Genomic DNA, 17,500 nt, shown 5'->3' with positions numbered 1-17,500 from the left:
AGATTCTGATTCTGATTCTGATTCTGATTCTGATAACTCACGGTAACACTCGGGGAAGTTGATGAAGCCGTTGGCGCAGACGTCGCAGTTCTCTCCGGCGTAGTTGGGTTTGCAGAAACAGCGACCGGTCAGATCCTCACAGGTGCCGTCTGTAAACTGGGACTGACAGTCGCAGGCTGAAGAGAGACAGAGGAGGGACGGAAAAAAAAGATGAGGATGATCAGAACAGAGAGACCCAAAAGACAGGAAGTGGTTTAGTGACTGTCACTCACGGGAGCAGGCCAGCGGGGACTCCATGGCGTGGTCAGGTGACCTGTAGTAGGTGGGGATGCAGCGCTCACAGTTGACTCCGGTGGTGTGATGCTGTAATCAGTAAACAGAATAAGAAAGTAGCTCTTCACACTAAAAGGTGCTTTGATTAGATGTGTTGTACGTTACCTGACAGTTGAGGCAGACTCCGCCTCCTCTGTAGTGTCCGTGGATGTCGAGGCTGCCCCTCCGCTGGTCGACCTCGGGGTCGTAGTAACAGTCGAATGAGTGACGGTGACAGTTACACGCTGAAACACACAAAACATAAAAAAAAACAATTAGAAACAGAGAGCGGGGAAGATGTTTTAAAAACTGCCCGGCTGCTGAAAAAACAACAAACTGATTACGAAAAACAGTCTTAATAATCAGACTCTTATTTTGGTAAATTCACGTTTTTTTTATTTTGAAAATAAAACTCTGAAATTAACAACTTAAATCTTGAATCTTAAAAGTGCGAGTCTTTTTCTGTTACAACTTTATTTTTCGTAAATTAATTATTTTATTTTGAAAATTAATCTTCTCACAGGAAATTAAATTCTCTTAAATTAACAACTTTAATCTTCAACGTGGCGTCTGTTGTAACAATTTAAAGTTTATATTTCATCAGTCTTCATATCGGCTGGTTAAAGTGGAACATCATTTTTTTACAGCGTGCAACGAGGAAATGTGGCCTCCGAAAGCAGCTGAAAAAAAACGGTGAATCTGGACATTACCCAGAATGCAACACTGTAACTACTTCAGGATAAAACCCAGAGCGTGCTCAAAGGGATTTTACATCCCATGTAAAAACCCTGGGAATGCCTCGGTAACAGGACAGTGGGTAGAGTAGAGAGAGAGGGGAATGACATGCTCAGGTCAGATTTGAACCCGGGCCGCCCCGCTTGGGGGACTATAGCCTCTGTACAGGGGGCGTGACCTAACCGCTAGGCCATCTGACGCACACTTATTTATGTAAATACTGTAATTGACATCTTAATTGATCCATCTGTCACATAACTGCATTTTACTTATTATGTAACTTCAGCATCTTTTGCACTATTCACCACTGCACTGTTTCATGTTTAGTCATGTAAATATTAGTCTTTTCTTATTCTGTTTATTGTTGATATTTAATGTTGTACCTGTACATAAGAGAGCACAGTTCACCAAAGTTAAATTCCTTGTGTGTGTGTGAGCACACCTGGACAATAAATCTGATTCTGATTCTGATCTGACCCCCAAAATGTTAGAATTTTTTATCAAATATTACATGAAAGAAATGACTATTGTTTCTAACTTTGTTGCAGGTGAATGGCTGCACGGTTGCACAAATGGTCACAAACACACATGAAGCACATGAAGCACATGAAGCATGTGTGATCACCTGAGGGAGAAAAACTGCAGCAAGCCAGGAAGCAAAGAGAAAAGAAAAGAAAGAACCGGCATCAGAAAAGAAGAGAGGCCGAGCGCTTCATTAGCTCTCACACACAGATTTAATTCCTCTTCACTGACACATTTATGGGACATCCAAAACAACCACAGACTCTCATCCTCTCTGTGAAGTCACTTCAAACATGGCCACTGTTTTGATAAACCTGGTGGAGATCACACACTCTGCTGACAAATCAAACACGCAGAAAATGAGAGAGACGCTGTAATTAGCACGACCACACGAGCCTCATGGCTTCCTAAAAGAGATAAGAGTCAGACATGAGATACGGGCGCGGGCTGAAGCAGACACATGAAGGCTTCAGGAATCATTAGAGGGGTTACTTCATGTCTGATTACAGTCGGAGATCAAAGGCTGCTGCTGCTGGATCTGATGTGGGGATTACACCGTCGGGCTTTTTGTAGTTTTTCAAGATCTATTTTTGGAAGCTTATCCGAGTTTATATACCCATTAAAGCACCGATACTGAAACTGTGCTGCCGTTTAGTCTATCCCAGCATGCACTGGGCAAGAGGTGGTAACAAGACGTCAATTTAATTGTCTTGTGGTTAGTTTGTGCACCAGTCCTCAAAGCGGGCAGAGCGGGTTTGAATCTGACCTTTGGCTCCTTTGCTGCATAATCATTCCCCTCTCTCTCTCTCTCTCTCTCTCTCTCTGATTTCTGATTCTATCCACGGTCCTGTCTATTCAATAAAGGCACAAAAAGCCCATAAAAGACATATAAATAATACAGCTTAAGGACTGTAAACAAGGGGGAACACATAGCCTGACTCTAACCTACATTTTTTTTTACAAAAACTGTCTTCCATCACGTCTAAAACTCACAAATTAAGACGTCATGTCCTATGTTGTCTGGGATTAAACAGGTGCAGGATTATTTCTGAGGCAGGTAATAACAATAATAATAATAATAATAATAATAATAATAATAATAATAATAATAATAATAATGATAATAATACATCTTATTTAAAGTCGCCCTTCAAAGCACTCAAGGTCATCTCTCAAAGCAGAGATAAAAACAACAAAGACATCGATAGAATTAACATTAAAAAGACACATTTACAGGATGTAGGAAATAATTGTGTAGAGCAGTGGTTCTCAACTGGTGGGTCGGGACCCAAAAGTGGGTCGGGGTCGCGAAGGTGTGCCTGGAAAAAAAATTGTGTCCAAAGGTCTATGAAGCACTTTTTCTTAAACAAGATTGTTTACTTCAGTTTCTTTGTTCTATCACGCTTTGTACCATCTGAGGTCCAAACTGCACACTTTTTTATTAAATACAATCTGATTGACTGAAGAATAGCTGAAATGAAGGAGTCGGTGGTGGGTCCTGAGGCTCGACCAGTTGAGAACCACTGGTGTAGAGGATTCATGAGAGGGAGGATCAGACTGAATATGCCAGTTTAAAAAGATGTGTTTTGAAATGAGACGGAGAGAGAGTCGATGTTATGGATGTGTGGTGGGAGGGAGTTCTAGAGGTGGGGGGGGCAAGGCTCTGGACCCCATGGTGGACAGCAGGCAGGAGGGTGGTGCAGTAGGTGAGTTGGATGGAAGAAGGAGACCTGAGAGTGCGGGTGTTGATGTGCAGGAGTTCAGAGAGGTACAGAGGAGCGAGGTTATGAATGGTAGGTAAAGGACTTCCTGTCCTCACTAAAGTGATTTCTGTTCCTGCACAGCTGACTCACTTTCCTTTGACTTCTGAACAAAGAGGAGAGAATGTCTTAAAGGTCCAAACTCGACCTTATCTTGGTTCATGTATACTGACTGCAGATAACACACTTCAGCTCAGATACAGACAGAGAACTGCACGCTGCAGGAAATCCAGACCAACCTTTGCTCTCCACTCAGAGTCAGTGAAACCCTGATAGGAGCTTTTTTGTTCTTATCGGAGTCTCAGCGCCTGAGAGGTGCCGGCTGAATAAACCAGCGCTCCTTATCCTTCCCGCTCCTGATACTGAGAGGCGTGATAACAAGCGAAGGTTTTTCTCAGAGCTGAGGTATCTTGGAGAATCCCTTCTTCTCTTGAACCAACCCAAGAATAATCATTAAACACCATTAAGGACTCTCCAGAGCAGTGGGTGGGTCAGTTGATAAAATAGGGAGACCTGAATTTAACCCCCTGAACTACTTTTATCTAATTTTCTGATGTTAATCTCTTCGACATCAGAGTTATTTTTGAGCTTTTTATGCATTTTTCTCTCTGCTGTTTTTGTTTTGTTCATATCACGTTGCCCTTTGGTGACCCTTTTTTGGACGTTGTGATAGCATGTTGTTGCTTGTTAAATATAACTGCAGCTTTGATAACAGACATCCCTCTCATGTGAATATAACCAGAGCTTTGATAACATCAAGACAGCCGTCAGACGGACGGACAGAGAGGTGGCTGCAAAGCTTTGACTGGATATCAAACTGATCAGCTGTTTTCATGCATTAAGATAAACATAAGAAAAAAGCAGCTGATACAGAATCACTGATCAGAAATGTTGAGCAGATTTGTATATTTTTACTACATAAAATCCAGACTCTGAGTGCATACAGGCAGAAAAGAGCGATCACAACTGGAAGAGAGAACCCCATTAGCCGAATATAAGACCTGAAAAAAGTGAGGTCATCTTATATGCAGGGTCTAGACTTTTAATGCCAATATTCCCTCACAACAATAAATCTGTATAGCAAGTATAACACTAATCACTGAGGGTCTTCTGCCTGCTCCACTTTTCAGAAAATGTGTGCTCAAACAGGCCGTTTGGAGATTTTCCCTTCATGACATCACAAAGGGCAGTAGCCCCTCCCCCAGGTGGGTGACACTCCCACAGCTAGGTGTTTGTTCTGCCCTCTGAGTCTGCCTTCTCACCGTAAACAATAGGACATGGAGCAAGAAAGCACCGAGTACACCCAAGCCCTTCCAGAGAGGGGGCGTGGTCAGACACAGCTCATTTACATATTTAAAGGTACAGACACAGAAACAGCCTGTTCTGAGCAGGGCTGAAATAGAGGGGTTTAGAGACATGATCAAATACAGGATCAGAGTGGATTTAGAACAAGAAACTTCACACACATGTTGAAGAGGAGCTCTGAGACTTATTTACACTGAAGAAGAGGAGGAGATGATGTGACCTATAATGCTCGGGGATATTGATATATGAAGCTATTTTTCTCAAAAACCTGATGCCTTTCCTAGAAACACTGTTCATATGTGCATGTGTGAAAGTTATCAAGGAAAGCTAACAGCAGCCCATGTGTCCGTTCAGCCTCAGAGAATTAAGGCCAACCAGTTCTGTCGACCCAAAACATGAAAGAAAACACATTCCTCTGCAGGGATCACTGATTACTGTGTGTGTGTGTGTGTGTGTGTGTGTGTGTGTGTGTGTGTGTGTGTGTGTGTGTGCGCATGTGTATGTGTGTTTTTGACCAAGCACAATTCTTCCATACATGCCCAAGTGTGTGCGCGTCAGTTCACACTACTCACGTTCACACTCATTGGCACTGTAGGTCGTGGCAGGTTTCCACGGTAACTGGTTGTTTCCGGGGCAACACTGGTCACAGGAAAGGCCGCAGGTGTTGTGCTGACAGTCGCATTGTAACCTGTGAACAACAAGAACAACCACGTGAGTAAAAAAAAAAGAAAAAGAAATAATTGAGTAACATGAGGCGACTCATTTGACCTCGCCGTCTCGGGTTTCACTTTTACACTTTTGCGAACACACGTGCCGACACACAAAGCTGAAGTATGCGGCGGTGTTTACCTATCCCGAGTCCATTGTGTGTTTTTGGTAAAACATCATTTGAACTCTCTAAAAAGTTCACATTCCTCTTTCGTAAACCCTGATTCTGTCAGTTCAAAGAAAAGACTGAAAGAAAAGAAATGATCGCAGAGAAAAAGGGCAAAAGTGGAAATAGACCCCCTGACAATGAAGGAGTTAATCTCCCTCCTCCATCGACAGCGGCTGACTGCTTCACCCCTGCTTTTTAATCGGATTAGCCTGTAAACCTGCGGCCTGCAGAGTGTGGCCAAAACACAGCAGGCAGAGAGAAGAAAAACCTCCTTAATGCTATTCTCTGGTGTCTCTGAGTCCTCTTGACAAGTCAACGAGAGACAAACACAGAGGAGCCGAGACACAGGAGGGAAATGTGTGATCAAAAGGACGGAAACGAATCCAATGAAAAGCTATCCACTAATGTTATTTCAGCTGTTTTGATTTGATTCTAATCTGGGAATAACTTTTTTCTAATCGAATATATTACCCTGATTCAAGATGTGGTTGAAGGAACAGGTACACAAGCGTTCATAAAGACACGCTGAGCTCAAATTCAGCTTTTTAGCTCAACTTTTGCTGGTGTCTCACTTCTGTAGTCAAAAAAGAAATTCCTTAGTCTTCATGTAAGACATGAATAAGTGAAAATAATGACCAAAGAAGGGAGTATTATGTTGAAGAGGCCGACAAGAACCAGGCCCCGTCAAGCCCCGAACCAGAATGATTTTGGATTAGTTTGTGATTTTTGGAGTCGTTATTTGAAGTGTTTGAATTTTTGAAAGCAGCAGTATGTAACTCTGACCCCTAGTGTTTGAAATGCGTACTGCAGTCCAAATTCAAAACATCGTAGAGAGCTGTCCCCCCCCCCCCCCCTAGAGTCCATGCTCACACAGGTCACCATGTGGTGGACTCTGAAGCTTCAGTGTTTATCCAGCTCTGCATGGGTCTGTAAACCTTTCTGTGTTCTAACCTCTCTCCATTTTTCAAAAAGCATCTCCAATATTGATCCTAGTTTGAGCACGTTTCTGCTCGTGGAGCTTATTAGAAACATGCAGAGGCTTTTTAGGTCGGGTACAATCACTTCTATCTGAACCACTTCTCTTGACCGCTTCCATCGCTGCAACACCTGTTGACCTGATAACTGCTCTCATATCTGGCAAACTGAGGGGCGTCCAAAACGGCCGTGTGGGGGTGTCTTAAAAGCGCCTACCTTCTCTGGTCCAAACAAATCCAGAGCATTCAGGAGCAGAATCTAAAGTTAGAAGGAGGACATACTGGCTGCTGCATTGTTGTCAGAGAAGCCAGCACTTCAACATGTTTCCTTAATGTCTGATCAGATAGTAAATATTCCAACTTTTTGAAGCTCTTCAGGCTCTTGAGGCTTTCCTGCAGAGTGAGCAGAGTTATGGCGCTCTGGTCTGAGCTGATAACACGTCTGTGTATTGTGTGACTACAGGCTGATTGTGTTTCCAGCTTTCTCCTTCTTTACTATCAGATCCATTCAGTCACTCCATCCCCCTCACTTTCTCTCTCTCTCTCACAGTTTAATTCACATGCTCACTCATGCATCCCATTGCTACAAACACACCCTCCTTGGCTCATTCTTTTCCTCCCTGGTGATCAGTTCTGTTCCAAGCGTTTTAGGAAATGACTTTCAATGGACGGTTTCCACCTAAATTCACTACTTCCTGGTTTTGATCGTTAGTCTTGGACCAGCAGCTTTCAGACCAAGCAGAGTGAACTTGGTGTTTACTCAAAGGGCTATAAAGCCTCACTTCTGTATTTATTTTACATAGTTATCTTTACGAGCACAGAAATGCAGGTATTTACATGGTTTTCTGTGTTATTTAGCGCAGTATGATGCACTGAACTGACCTCAGAACAGAGTAAATAACTTCTCTTTTGGATCTTAGTGATAACAACAGTGCAGCTATAGTTTCAACTATACTGTCACTATACTGTTCCATTAACAAATTACTTCTTATCGACCATTAGGCCTATAGGAAACTTTATTAAAAGTTGAATAATTTCTTTAACTTTCTTCAACTGCAAGCTGTTAGCCTACTATTTAAAGTATTTCTCCATTACTAAAGCTAACTATTGTTAGCTAACTATTTCTACAGCTTCTTTAAGAGTTAAGCAATCTGTTAAAACTAACGTTTATTTATCACTTTGACACGTTTACTTCAACCTGACATCTGAAACTATAGCTTCCCTGTTCCAGCTTATATTCAATACTGTTTGCTAATCATCTTAAAGATCCCATATTCTGCCCTTTTTGGGGTTTGTATATTTAATCTATGTTCCTACTTTTGTACGTTCACAATAGCTAATGTCTGAAAAAAGTGTCTGTTTTCATGTACTGCTCCTCCTTGCTCCCTCTCCGCTCTGAGTCCGTCAGCTGCACTCTGCTGAGCCCACACTGTTAGACCCCACGTGGGCCAAGTCTGCTCTGATTGGTCTGCCGATCCGCTCTGTCGTTATTGGTCCGTTGCTCAGCACGCTTCTCGGAAATTTCAACATGAGCTGCAGGGCCACAACGAGCCAATGGGCTTAGATCAGTGATCTCACACTGACAATGACGCCGCACTGACAAATTTTTATCGAGGGGGGCTAGAACCGAGCGTTACATGCAGCTAATGCTACGGCTAACAGGAGGACGTAGGAGAAGCTGCGTTTCCGCAGACTTTGAATTTTTGCACATAGATGTGCCTAAACATGTACAGGACACTTTGAAAACACACTAAAGAGCATATAAAACCAGAAGAAGCAGAATATGGGACCTTTAACATTTTGCTCATTGCTTATTGCTACATGTTCAAACGTTTGTGCCTACTTGTTCACTTGTTTTCAACCATTCTTAGATGTAACATAGTTCAGGTGTTCAGGTGTGAGGTCTGACTATAGCCATACATTGAGCAACGCCACGGTCTTCCTCTGTAGCCCCTGGCAGAAGTACTTTAAGTTCAAGTGACGATTCTTTTCCACGTGTATTAAACCAAACAATAGTTGCATGACTCAATGGAAATATCTGAGCATGTTGAATGTTATGAATAGTTACATACCACACAAGGTTACATCCCTGCTGCTTTTCTGACTGATTAAAATCTGAATCCCAACTATAACTGTTTAAAACTTTCAGTTACCAATATTTCAAACAGTTGAAGGAGGATTTATGTCTAGTCTACGTGGTTGCTTTTTCCATTAAGCTAATCATTCTTTTATGTGTGAAATATCCAGATGAGTCACAAGGTAAACACTGTCTGTCTCCTGAAGCTCATTTCATCTTTGGTAATTCCTAACAGCTGTTTCTAAAGCTGAGGTATTGATCCTCCTGATGTGGCTGATGCATGCCCCATGAAACATTTGTCTGCTTTTCCAGCTCACTTTAACTCTCGGTATGTCTCGTACTTCTTCTATTTTTTGCAGGATTTTGAGAATAACCGTTTCATCAGCTAACATGGAATGTATGGCAGCAGTGTGATCAATCTGCACCGTGTTAAGGAAGGCTTTAGGTAATGACTCTCTCAGATATGTAACCTTAACTGTGTCGCAATAACCACTCTGTAATCCAAAGCAGATCAGTCAAAGCCAAGCGGCAACCTCCGGTCCTGAAAAATGAAGCTAATGAGGAAAGTGTAAAATCCTGTAGTTTGTCGAGTGTCCTGTTTTTACAGCATAAATTAACATGTTTACAGCCTGGTACAAAAAACAAACTGTACACACATTGTACGGGGGGTGAATTTTTTAAAAACAGCTCAATTTTGATTTGATGAATGATACATGATATCCATAGATAGGCACCTAGCTGACATGATTGACAGGTGGGCGTGATTTAATGGTTTGTCAGGAGGTTTAAAACCCGCCTCAGCTCCAGCTCTCAGCCTGTCGTTAGGTTGACTGAAAGTTAGACTGAGACAGCATTTCCAGCATGGAGGCCGCTGCTGATGAGCCTCCAGCACCCCCTGCAGGAACAGAAGGCTGACGTCACTCAGGCTTCAAACATTCATATTTACAGGCTATGTTCAAGTGCTTTGAGTGGTCAAACAAGCTCAAGTCCATTTACCATTAGTAAAAACAAATTTCTGGTCCAATAAATAGAGAAATATGAGTATTAGAGCTCTGCATGAGACAGCTCCCTCTACACTCTCCATCACTGCTGGAAACCACTCAAACAGAACTTATGTCCTGTACTCACCCCGTACAAAACTCTAAGAAAAACAACTAATCTTCCTCAGCAGTTCCTTCCTCTTTATGCTTTGTTATTATCCCAACACTTTACCGACTCCCAACGGAGAAGCTTATTTTCTTTTCAAACCTGCACACACACACACACACACACACACACACACACACACACACACACACGACACACACACACACACACACACACGACACACACAGGTTCAGGAACAATTACACTTGGATACACACGCGCGCACACACACAGGCCGACTGCGCTGATGATTAACCCAGATGTAGCCTCACCTCCCTGAGCTCTGATCCTGAGCTCGGAGGTGATGCAGAAAAGTGAAACCAAATGGTGCAGAACAGACGTGCAGCTGGCCTCAATATGATCCTACATGAAGTCTGCACGGACGTGTGCACGTGCCTAATGAGGTTAGAAGTGTGCTCAAACATTTTAGCTTAATTATTCTCCTCTGGCTTGTTAAATTAAAAAAAAGCCACAAAAAACTGTTCTTTAGGCCCTCAGTAGAGCCTAAAGGTGCAGGTGTTTTTATTGTGACACATACACACAATAACTGCCAGTAGAATATACTGTTCATGTCCTTACAGGCCTAAAGAGTAAAGGCAGCTTCAGTGGATTATAATGCAACCTAATTATTTCTCAAGAGATGAGTATCATTCTGCTTCATCACAATAATCTCCTTTAATCCTCTCTAATTCTTTATGAAAGGAGTGAAGACAGGACTCCAGGTATTGTGCTTTTTCAGGAGGCTGTGTTTCCTGGACTGTCTCTTACTCACCTCCTTCATACTGTCACTTAAACTTTTATACATGTTCATGGCAGTATATAAACAGTGCCTCCAGTGTTGACATACGTTCACCTCACTGTTCTTTAAGAAAGCTAGAGCCATTTGAGAGACCTTTTGGTGCGTTTTGGAGATTACTGTGTTTTTGAAAAACATCTACTTGCCATTTTTATGTTCCCATGAAATGTAAAAAACACTTTCTCTGTTTTAATTTAGCAAATGGCTGCAGGGTGGTGCAGTGGTAAGCGCTGCTGCCTCCTCTTTGTGGAGTCTACATGTTCTCCCCCGTGCATGTGTGGGTTCCCTCTGGGTACTCCGTCTTCCTCCCACAGTCCAAAGTCATGATCGTTAGGTTAACTGGTGACTCTAAATTGCCAGTAGGTGTGAATGTGAGTGTTGCTTGTTGTCTGTCTCTATATGACAGCCTTGTGATTGGCTGATGACCAGTCCAGGGTGTAACCCCGCCTCTCGCCCAATGACAGCTGGGATCGGCTCCAGTGACCCCAAACAGGAAAAAGCAGTATATATGATGGATTGATGATTATAAATATATTTCAATGCAGCATTATCTGATTGTATTTTCTCTTCCTGTAAAATGTTTCAATGTCTGATGACTCATCCTGCACTCAGGGGCCTTTATTAATATTTAGACCAATTAAAAAAGCTTTTTTGAAGCTAACGATCCAATCAATTTCATCCCAACGTCATGTCCCGCCTTCTCTCTTGTGATTGGTTCTATCCCGTGTCAGTTGGGAATACGTCCCGACGCGGCAGGTAGACACTCTACAAGTTCAAGTCAAGTGAAATCCAACTCAAAGTTTGCCTCCCGCTTAAAATGTAAGCTTGCACCTCTGGGTGAGAAGGTCTCATGCATACTGTGAGCGTGTGAGGACATGTGTGCATGCAGGAAGATATGTGAGAGTATACACGCAGGTCGTCTTACAGTTAGATATTACAAACAGCCATCACACACTCAGCCCTCCACATCTGTCTGCTCCAAGTTCAGCCTCACACACACACTGACACACACACACACACACACACACACACAGAGGACACTTCATTTCCACAGCTTTAGTTTAAACACACACCTGTCAGAGTGTGTGAGGCTACACTCTGGTTACTGTCCATGTGATACAGATATGACTGTAGGAGAGTGATCGTCTGTCTGACTGTAACTGGAGATCTCAGCAGAGTCTTTTTTTTCTCTCCGTCAGGGACTCAACTCTGCAGAATTTAAACACCGAGCCAAGAAACAATGATAGAATATGTTCTGCTGTCTGTTGTCACTGATCCAATACTTCAGTGATCCAACCTTTACCCGGGTTGTGTTCACTTTTTTTAAGCTGCTGTTTTTATTGATCTGTATCGTTTACTGTCACTTGTATCTGACTCAGAGGCCACAGACCAAACAGGAAACTTGGAAAACAGGACACAGGAAAGGAAAAACAGGTTGCTTCCTTAGGCCAACTAGCGTTTTTTCCCGCTCACAAAAGCGCTGGCTGTGCGCTCAGAGGAGCTAGCATGAAGCGTTTGTGCCCTGAGAAGAAAAGGGCTGCCCGTCCACCCTGTTTCTATGACAACAGTCTGTTGACAACGGCCGCTGTATGACCGACACTGCTCCATTACTTTTTACTGCATGTTTTATATTTGAGATTGTTTTTTACCCGATCAGACGCGGAGCAAACCGGAGTCAGATATGACTCATAGATGGTTCTATTTTAATCCAAAATGTTGTACTTTGTCTCTCTTTGTATCTCCGTCTGTAACTTTGTGTTTTTGTTTTTTTCTCCCTTGAAAAAGAGGACCAACCTGGTTAAATAAAGGTTAAATAAATAAAAAAAATGAAAAATTCACGATCTGTAGGTGACAAAAATACAGGGAATATCACACATTTGGAAAAGAGCGCCCTTTCTGAAAAAGTTGAAGGATTTTCAACTTGAGGGCTCAAAGCGGTGTTTTAATCTGAATCCTAGGTAATCTAGTGTTTCTCATTACAAAATGAATAGAAATCTGAGACAAATAAGGAAAAACGTCTTTATAAAAACAGCAATGTCGCTTTTTAAATGGTCTTACAGTCAATGAGGAGCTTCCACCTAAATAACCGCTGATTCAACGCTGAGCCGCCTGTCCCTCTGTGTCCAGTCAGTCAAATCACAGCTTAAATATGTTCCTCAGGACGTCAGGGTCTCTGTGTAAACACCACCCAGGGGTCTTATATTCACCTCCACTGTACCTCAAACTAACTGACAGGCCCCCCCCCCCCCCCCCCCCCCTTAAATCCCTTCCTTTCCTCCCAAATCCCCAAATCACTCACGTGCAACAACATGGAAAGAGCTACATCACCGGCTTTAGACGCTCTCCAGATACCTGCAACAAGTCTGTGCAAGTGTGTGTGTGTGTGTTAATGCATGTGTGAGGAGAGAGATACGGGTGATGTATTAACAGGAGTGTGTGTGTGTGTGTATTGGTGTGTGTGTGTGTGTGTGTGTGTCTGCAGAGAGAGAACAGGGAGGATTTTCCATTTTTAGTGCCTCTTAGACTGTGTGTATGACTCATGTTGGTTTTGACAGTAAAGACGGCTCATTGTAAAATCCACAGCCTGCAGGTACACACACACACACACACACACACACACACACACACACGTGTACATCGCAAAACAAACACACAGACATTCAAACTTGTTATTAAATTAATCACACACTGCCTACTTCCACTTCTCATGAAATCCCCCGACTTATTTGGAAATTCACACCCACTCACACACACACACAGAAAGTCTACTGTAAATTGAAGTGCATTAAAACAAGCTCCATCTTGTTATTCTACATCGATGATAACATTTGAAAGAAAGGGGACAGGAAGTGTTTTTGTGTTTGGAGGTTGTAATCAGAGAACACGTCTCCAGATGTTTCTTTCCAATTAAATTTAGGGAAAAAAACGTCATTATGGTTGTTTTTTTAAACTTCACATTGTCATCATTTGTCGCTTACAGAATGCTCAGATTTGACCCTGCACCTTCTCTCCACCTGTCTCCAATGTTCAACTCTCTCATGCAATAAAACAAGAATAAAAACACAAACTGTAACTGCTTCATTCCACCTGATACGTGTACGGTCAAATGTATCTAATGTGACAGAATATGCAGATTTGTTGAACGAGTGTATCTATTATAGAATTTACAATTTGATGTGGTTTTTGAAAATATACCGACCAAGTCATCCAACCAGTTGTCAAGACTCTTCCCCCCCGTCCTGGAACATTTGTTGTTTTTTTGTCTTCGCTTTAAAAAAAAAAAAAATAATAATTAAAAAAAAAATTTAAACTTTTTTTTAGGTTTTTACTTTAGTGAACGTAAGGGCTTTCCCGGAGGAGCTGCATGTGTGAACACAAAACAGTCACATTTTTCACTCTGACTTCACCCAGAGTTTTTTATGATGCTGTTCAAAACCTTGTCAATCAATGTCATACATCCAGACGTCTTATAATGCATTATTTCTGACAAGAGGAAAACGTTCAAAACTATTTAAAGACTAAAAACTGCATTAAATTGAATTAATATACATTGAAAGTCATTGGTGAACAAATGTGTATCTCCATCGACAGAGGACACACCGATTAATTTCCGACGTCAGGTTGGTATTTAACCTTCTATTTGATCTGTTTTTTATCTCGAGATTTGACACTAATGGCTTGATTTTGGCTTTGGTATAAACATCGCAGACTTGTCCCTGCAGATCTGAAACTGAGTCTCTGAGAAATCTCCGCTAGATAAACATTCTTATTTATTTGTACAACGTTGCAGAGTGGTGCAAGCTTCTGTGCGATCCCATTATATGTCCTCATTCAATTTGAGTCTCCCTCTCTGTTTTCTCTGTGGGGGCTCGTGCGTCGTCACAGATCTTGTATCTGATTTGCGTTACAGGTGATGCAGGAACGCCGACAGACAGCTCTGGCACAGAAAGTTTCAGATCAGAGCCATCGCTCGAGGATATGAAATTGTGTACGGTGCTTTTTTTGTTTTGCGGCATTGAGTTCATGTGAATGTGTGTGTGTGTGTGTGCGTGTGTGTGAAGGGCAGGTAGACATGTCTGACTTGACATGATAACATCAATCAATTTTTAAACTCTGCGTCTAACTGAGAATTTCCTCTCATCTGCAATCTGAGGACGCAAACCCGGTCAAAACAACGCTGGTTTACCGCAAGTCTGGGAGCCATGACGGTGCGTCTCATTCCACCTTAATGTGTGTGTGTGTGTGTGTGTGTGTGTGTGTGTGTGTGTGTGTGTGTGAGATACTCAATGTTCCTTTGAAGGATTCTAAATAAAATCTTACTTGTAGGGGTCGTTGGGGTCCTCGGCGTTGCAGGCCTCAGCGTGTCCGTTACACACACAGCGCCCTCCAATACTGATGTCTTTGATACTGTAGTAATACTGTAAATCAAAACAACACATTACCATCATTAACATCAGATTTTACTTCACTTCATTGTCCCTAAGATGGATTTGTTTAGCAGCCAGGTAGACCCATAAAAGGCACACAGACTGGAGTACAGACAGAGATAAGAGCAGATAGATACAGGAAAACATGGAGAGTGTAAAACGATCCTGTCAGTGTTTTTTTTTTTTGTGGAATATAGCAAAGATGGGGTTAAAGTGTAAGAGGTCTCACTCTGCGGGTGACAGTGGGGTCGCGCAGCGCTTTGCCCATCAGGTGTCCCAGCAGCGTGTTGGTTCTCAGGAAGCGGAGTTTGATGTTGGTGGCCTTGGTGAAGTCTCTGAGGACCGGCGAGTAGGAGAAGTTCAGCGCTCCGGGGCGGCCGTTCACCAAGGAGACGACGATCTGTTGGACAAAGGCACAAAAAGCCAAAAAATAAACCTTTAAAAAGGAAAAAGAAAAACAAGTGTCCACACACAATATCCCAGAGTTCAGCACCAAGAAATCCAGTCTTGAATAGAACAAATTAAACCTGCAGATCTGGGAGTAACGTGTGTGTGACATACGGTGAACGTTAAAGTGAAATGTGTTTCGCAGACAAACACACACACACCTCTCCGTTCTCCAGCGGGACGATTCGAGAGTACTCGGTGGTGCAGATGACGTCGTCGTCATTGTTGATCCTCTCGATGGTCTTCTGTCCGAAACGCTCGATGCAGTCTCTCTTGGAGGCTACACACACACACACACACACACACACACACACACACACACACACACACACACACACACACAGAATGAGTTCCAACACAAACTGTTTAAATGTGTGAACATCTTCTTGTGGTATCTTAATGTTGGGTGTCAGTGATAATTAGAGGAGGGTCTTTGTATTTAAACTAAATAACAGTCTTCAAAAAAAGAACTGGAATGCACAACCATGAGCTTCTCTAAACTCTGTTTATTGTGTGGTTTTATTCTCTTTTTCTAAACGTCAAGAAGACAAGGACTCACCGCCTCCTCCTGACACTCCGCTCAGACGATAAGGGCATGATTTTGAAAATAGCTTTCCGTCAGTGCTTCGTCTACACAACTGATACAGGTGACATATTTTCTTTGTTCCTTTTTCAGAGTGCCTGAGTTATTAATGTCTGTTTTCAAACCAAAATCATCAGACATTTCCTGTTTTATTTTGTTACATACCCTCGTCTTTGTCTTCCACATCCTGCTCCTCATGTTTCCCGCCTTGTCTGCTTTAATGTGATTCTGTGTCTAGCAAAATTCTTTTTACACAAAAATAGATTTTTAAAGTCATCCCCCAATTTTGTCTGTTTTTTGGAATGAATTTAAATTCTACCTCAAGTCCTTAACATTTGTAAAAGGAGAAAATAGCACAAACAGTTTAAGATATTTTGAAGAAACTTTCCCAATGAATTAGAAACTGAAAACTGATATGCCCTTGTATATTTGATTCATTTTTTATCTTATTTTATTTATTTATTCTTATATTCAGTCCAGACCTCATTAACTGCACTTTAAGACATTGTCATTTCATTTCCATATGTTAAAATGATGTACTGTTAATTATTGACATGGCAGCTGTTTCCTTTGGCAATTCTGTACAGAATGTAACCATATTTTGTATTTGTTTTTTACATTTGTACATTTGCAAGAAATGTTTAATAAAATAAATAAAATAAATAAAATAAATAAAATAAATAAAATAAATAAAATAAAATAAAATAAAATAAAATAAAATAAAAATAAAATAAAATATTTCCCGCCTTGTGTGTCAGCCCTGCTCTGAGTGAACTCACCTGCGTCTTGTCCCCTGTATTTGATCTTTCTGTGTCCTCCCTCATGTTGCCACTTCTTTATTTCTCTGTGTTACCTCGTCTTAGCGTTTTTGCCCAGGTGAGTTCTTTGTGTTTGATTTTTGCCTGCCGTTTTGACCCTCTCTTTCGCCCGCTCCTCTGGATTTATTTGCTTTTTTTGGACTACCTGTGAATCAAACCAGACTGAATAAACCTGCTTTTTGTACTCTACCTTGTGGAGACTTGCTTTTGAACGAGTGTGTCTTTGTGTCACCTTTTTTGAAAGCACTAAACAAACCACTTCTTGAATTTGAGAACGAGCCATGAGTGTGAAGTCAGTTTAAAAAAGTTGATTTACCGACTTCTCTTCAGGATGTTTTTGGGTCAGAGCTGTCAGGAGATTTAATGTCTCTTCCATTCTTCACACCTCGAGCAGCGTTGAATGAAGCTGATAATTAACAGCAGCTCATTATGTGGGATTCACAGATTCAAACCCTCTCTGCTCCTCCGGTGAACGTCAAGCTACGACCTGTTGGCAGACATGCCTGGAATTCCCCTGCAGCCCACCTGGACTGACAGTTGCCTCAGCCAATCAGCTGGCAGCTTTATGATGTAATGATCTCCCCCCCCCCCCTCGGATCTGATCAACAAAACCAACCAGCCAATCAGCTGGCAGCTTTATGATGTAATGATCTCCCCCCCCTCGGATCTGATCAACAAAACCAACCAGCCAATCAGCTGCCGTCTCGCTCTGAGATTAGAG

The 17,500-nt window shown here is 42.0% G+C and overlaps 1 protein-coding gene across 1 annotated transcript in view; it reads right to left on the bottom strand.

Annotated features, from left to right (window-relative positions):
* LOC132961607 (laminin subunit alpha-5-like) overlaps positions 1–17,500 on the bottom strand; it is a gene marked incomplete at its 3' end in the record, with an annotated part of 27,765 nt that overhangs the window by 9,561 nt on the left and 704 nt on the right. Inside the window, exons 2-8 of the mRNA XM_061033340.1 lie at positions 15,540–15,658; positions 15,161–15,331; positions 14,825–14,922; positions 5,207–5,322; positions 439–557; positions 273–363; positions 42–176 (exon numbers count right to left, since the gene is read on the bottom strand). Of these exons, the coding sequence (XP_060889323.1) occupies positions 42–176; positions 273–363; positions 439–557; positions 5,207–5,322; positions 14,825–14,922; positions 15,161–15,331; positions 15,540–15,658 (849 nt within the window). The remainder of the gene's footprint in view (positions 1–41; positions 177–272; positions 364–438; positions 558–5,206; positions 5,323–14,824; positions 14,923–15,160; positions 15,332–15,539; positions 15,659–17,500) is intronic.

This window comes from Labrus mixtus, unplaced genomic scaffold (assembly GCF_963584025.1).
Source record: "Labrus mixtus unplaced genomic scaffold, fLabMix1.1 SCAFFOLD_179, whole genome shotgun sequence".
NCBI lineage: Eukaryota > Metazoa > Chordata > Actinopteri > Labriformes > Labridae > Labrus > Labrus mixtus.
The sequence above is the reverse complement of the archived record's forward strand: the minus strand, read 5'-3'. Positions and strand labels throughout refer to the sequence as shown.